This window comes from Bactrocera latifrons, unplaced genomic scaffold, assembly GCF_001853355.1.
Source record: "Bactrocera latifrons isolate USDA-ARS-PBARC rearing strain unplaced genomic scaffold, ASM185335v1 scaffold_51, whole genome shotgun sequence".
Classification (NCBI taxonomy): Eukaryota; Metazoa; Arthropoda; class Insecta; order Diptera; family Tephritidae; genus Bactrocera; species Bactrocera latifrons.
Window position 1 is genome coordinate 425,613 of NW_017537168.1, and position 4,861 is coordinate 430,473.

The 4,861-nt window shown below is 44.8% G+C and overlaps 1 protein-coding gene across 1 annotated transcript; it reads right to left on the reverse strand.

Moving 5' to 3' along the window:
* Nucleotides 1-2,329: 2,329 nt before the first annotated feature.
* Nucleotides 2,330-4,605, reverse strand: LOC108973889 (poly(U)-specific endoribonuclease homolog; the record flags this gene model as incomplete). Its single annotated transcript, XM_018941397.1, is given in 4 exon segments — nt 2,330-2,679; nt 2,746-2,978; nt 3,050-3,246; nt 3,315-4,605. Coding segments are annotated over 4 exon segments (1,955 nt in total), but the record flags the coding sequence as incomplete, so codon positions are not given.
* Between the last annotated feature and the right edge of the window lie 256 nt (nt 4,606-4,861).

Below are 4,861 nucleotides of genomic sequence, written 5' to 3' on the forward strand. Positions count from 1 at the left end.
TTTATGATTTTTTTTAAATTTTTTTTTATAAAAATAGTACCCATGTTCATAATCCATCAATTTTTCTTGTGCTTTACGGAATTAATTCCAATTCATGCTGCAATCAACCACTGACAGTCGCACAACTGCATTCCTCTCCCTTCTCATACTACCCACACATCTTGTGCTTACACACACACATACACTCACACAAATTGACTGCTGCAGCGCTGCTTTTACGCTGCCAGTTGGACAGCTGAAATGCACAAAGCAGCAAAAACAACATACGCACCACACTTTTATAAACTATTTGTTATTGTTGTTGTAGAAAACTTACACTATTTTCGTTGCTGCTTACACAGTTTTTACTATCACTGAACGCATTCTCACATGATTTACTTTCATAAAAATCGTTCGATTTCGTTAGAATAACTGAGTCGAGAGCTGCGACGCCAACGTTCTGTCGCACAAGCGTCCGCTGCTGCTGCTTTTCGTTCACAGCCTTTGCCACACAAACTTGTTATTTGTTTTCCGAAAGCAAAAAACTTACACTTTGTTGCAAACACCGCTTTATTTAATGCTATTTTGCTGATATTTATCAACGAATATTTTTATATTTGTCTGCAATATGCTTATTACTAATGATTATTTTTCTTTTTCGCTGACGCACTACGCTACGCGCTCACGCTCGGTTTACGTTCGTACACGACGGCGACCGCTTCGAAACTCTTTTGCTCAGCCAGCGATTGCCTGCATTTTTCCCACATTTGTATATCCCGACAGCATTTGCCGATAGTTTTCACTACTATTTGCGCACACAAACACATGCACATGCATACATGTAGATTTGTATGTGCCCACCGCTGGCCGGGCACAACAGCAACACTGGAAAACTGGTTCCGCGTTTTTGTTTACACTGTGCGTGCGAGCGAGATGGCCATTATTCGATACAATCAATGCGGCGAATATGCAAGGCGGCGAATATGCAAAGCAGCGAGTGTCGTTTACTTACTAGTTGTTTTGCCAGCTGTCATTTGTTGTTCGTTTATTTCCGGCAAGTCAGCTGTTTTGGCAAATTATTTTCGTTGTTAATTGAGCGTTAAAGTTATAAATAATTTATAGTTTTTAAAATGTGTTGGGTTCCACAAGCAAATATGTTTTCGTAAGTGTAAACGACGGTCAACGGTATTGAAATCTCTATAAACTGCGCTACCGCGCTTAGATGCCCGTGTTGCTTTCTCAGCACTTTACCACAGAAAGTGATGACAGCTTTCCACCGGAAATATAGTTAGTTGTCACATGCTCCGAAAGTTATGTTTATGAAAAGCTGAAGCTCCTTCTCTTTAGTATAGTTCACCACCATCCTTGTAACATATGGTTCTATATATTACTGGCAGAGCATGCATGAACCGTGGAAGCATATCCAACGGGCATAGCCAGCAAAGCCTTCATTCTCTGCTTTAAAAGCTCACAGACTTACTTTAAAGCTAGAAAGCTTACGTGTTCAAGAAATAGAAGCTTTTAGAGCGGGACCGTCTGCTTGGTAATTGGGCTTAAAAAGCTTGAATGTCTCTATATGCTGTCCGCAAGCAAGTGAAAGACTGTTCTCGTTACTTTATTAACTTGGAAAACTTTTAGCTGGGACAATGGTTCTCGATTTAAGAAGTTGCGATATAAATTTGCGTATGAAATCAAGTATCGCGCTAAGTGCTAGAGGGCAATGTGTTCCTCCTTGGAACACGTGGATATCAGAGCCTTGCTTCTGTGTCTACAGATTGCTACACACTTTAGAAGCAGATGTCCCGGAGTTTCACTCCATATCACCTCCATATTATATATGGCTGCCTCTTGTGCCTGCAATTGCCGTTGTCTATCGAGACGAGGAGTCTAAATTTGTCTTAAGGAAGATTTATTATTTGTTTGAACCACTTGAGGTTGTGCCGTCCCAGTAGCAGTTTTGCCTGACGTAAGCCAGACGCTTGCAGCCAATGTCTTTCTCAGCCTTTTTCTCTTTCCGAAACTATAATTTTTTTTATGTGGACCCCACAGCCCAGAAAGGTTCCGCCCCCATCGGGTTGGAGCGAGCAAGTTCATCTACCATCGTGTCCCGAACTCCAAATGAGACGAAATCAGTTACTGCTAGGCTTGCTAGCCTTAACCAATAGCGCTTTCATCTCGTAGGTATCAGCTTTATCTTAAAATTGCAAATTTTAGTTCGTACTGTAATGCGGGGAAATCTCTAGCAAAGACACGCTCCTATTCAGCAATTCCACACACCGCTGCGAAAAATTGGCTACATTTACTTTTGTGGCTTGCAAATTGTATATGAGAAAAATGCAGCTACAGCACATTTTTATAAAATATATATTTTTGGGTTTATTTGTTTCTTCTAATTAAACTACACTTTAAATCTCATTTTCGTACAAATGTAAGATTATAAATCTCATTAGACTCTCACGAACGTCCTTATATTTCGGGGAAGGCGCTGCCAATCAGATGCTTGCCGCGATAACGCCAGGTGTAGGTGACAATGCCGAAGCGCTGGTTGCCTAGTGATACAGGACACGTGCGATCGGGGCGCAGCTGGAAGCATACTGTATAGAGAGCCAGTTCCAATTCGGGTGACGTGCCAGCAAAGACACCATTAACTGGTTTATTGACACCTTTATGACTGAAGCGTACTTTCAGGACCTTAGCTTTCTGTGGAATGAAAGGGAAGATAAACAAATATATGTCAAATAGTGATTCGCTTTCGTTCGCACTCACATTGCCCAAATCGATTTGATGCAGATAGCCCTTATAGTCCAGGCGGCCTGCTTTCTCCTCGTCTGCGAAATACACCCAGTTGTGTAAACCAATCAGCGTGCCATTCTTTACTTCGTGCACGAAGACATGTTCAAAGCCCGAACTGCCAATGCGGCCCTGTCCACGTGAGTACTGTGTAAACCAAAGCTCTTTAACGAGATCGCGGTGGGTCTTGGGATCGGGTGTTACAATGCCTATAAGTAAGCGGAAGGTATAGGTAATGTGTGATATATGGCAAATACGCATCTTAGATTTTTTGACTTACCTTTGTTTTGCAAGAAGAGCATGGCCTGACGCATGACCTGTGTGCCCATTACTGCATCGACGAACTCATTCTCTTCGCGACGCTCATTGACGGTCACATGTTCATTGGCCAGAGTATCCTCTTCGTAGTTATCGAAAAGTGCACGCATTTTAGCGACTGTCGGCGAATCATAGGCGCGAGGTTCGACTTCGAAGAGACTGAATAGAGAGAAGTTGATGACTTGTAGTTAACGGTTAAGTGCTCGCATCTATCGTAGACTACTTACGGATTCGGCGCCTCGTCCGTGCTATCAATCGACCTTGTCTTGCCCTGTGGATTGATATGTACCAAATTTAACAAGCTCTGCTCTTTAGCATACAGCTGCTCAGTTAGAGCGCGTATTTCGTCATCGCTAGCAACTGAGCTACCGCTGGAACTACTCTCCGCACCAGGTTTTGCTGTAGTTGGGAGACCGGGAACGTGTGGCACAAACGAAACGCCAGAACCACCAGCGCCAGGAGTACCTGGACGCGTGGGACTGCTTGGCGTTGGTGAAGCTGGTGCTATGATGCCGCCACCTGGACGTGAGGGTGAGGCTGGTGTGGGAGAACCCCAGGCAAAGGTTGGTGTGGGTTGTGCGCCACCTCCAGGGGAGGAAGGTCGCAGAGGTGAAGCTGGTGTGGGGCTACCAGGGGTGCGTGGTGTTGGTAATGCTGGGAAGTCTTCTTTGCCCACGGAAGGCCGACGTGGTGGTGGCAAAGGTGGGAAATCATCTTTTGTTGTCGAAGGACGGTGTGTAGTGGTCGTTGACGATACACCAATACCGCCGAAACCATTACGCATATCCAAACCTATAGCGCTGCCGGGTGGACTTGGTTTTGGTGTTGTTGTTGTAGTCGTGGTTGTGGTACTAGTAGTAGTCGTTGTGCTGGTCAATGGTGCCAAACCGAAACCTGGACGTCCGGCTGTGCCACCTTGTGGACGTGCGCCACCGCCATAGCTAAGATCCAAACCAGATGGCTGGGCTTTAGGTGGTTGATATGGTAAAAAACCAGGTGGCAAATTCGGTTGTGCGGTACCCGGACGACCAAAATTATTCACATTACCAGCATTGCCATAACCGCCGGCGCCGCCAAAATTCGTCGCAGTCGGTACGGCTTGCGGACGTTGTTGCTGCTGGCTGCCGGCTATTGGACGCAAACCGACTGGTGTGGTTGGAGTTTGTGCTGATGACTGCGGCGTGGGCTGTGGCCACTGTGGTGGCTGCAAGCCATTGCCACCGAAGGGCGAAGACTCAGGTGTGTCAGGACGTGGTCCCAGCGGCATTAGCGGCGCATTTGGGTTAATGGAAAATGGTGGTGGTTTTTGTACGCCAGCGTTGTTGGGTTGTACGCGCGGTGCATTCAGCGTTGGTTGGGATGATGTGGGGGCTGGCACATTTCGTGGTGGCAACGGTGTGGTGGTGGTAGTGGTCTTATCTCCGCCACCACCGAACCACCGACTAAAAAAGCCGGACTTCTTTGTTGTCTGCTCTTCCGGTGGCGCTGGAGTTATCTCGATCTCTGTTTTGTAGCTGGCTAGAAAAATTAAATTTTAATTAATTAATTAATTTTTTATTCAAATATTTATTTTTCTGGAATTAGCACACAAGCGCGAGGGAATAGAATGGGGAGATAAGCATTGACACACAAATATTTTATTTATTAAACTCAGATAAGAAAAATTTCAAATACTGCTTGAGTGAGATTTAGCTCATCTAATTTTAAGAATGTTTTGTGGGATTTTTTCGTTTAAATTTTTTTACGAAATAAAAACAATTGCTGGCTTTCTTTA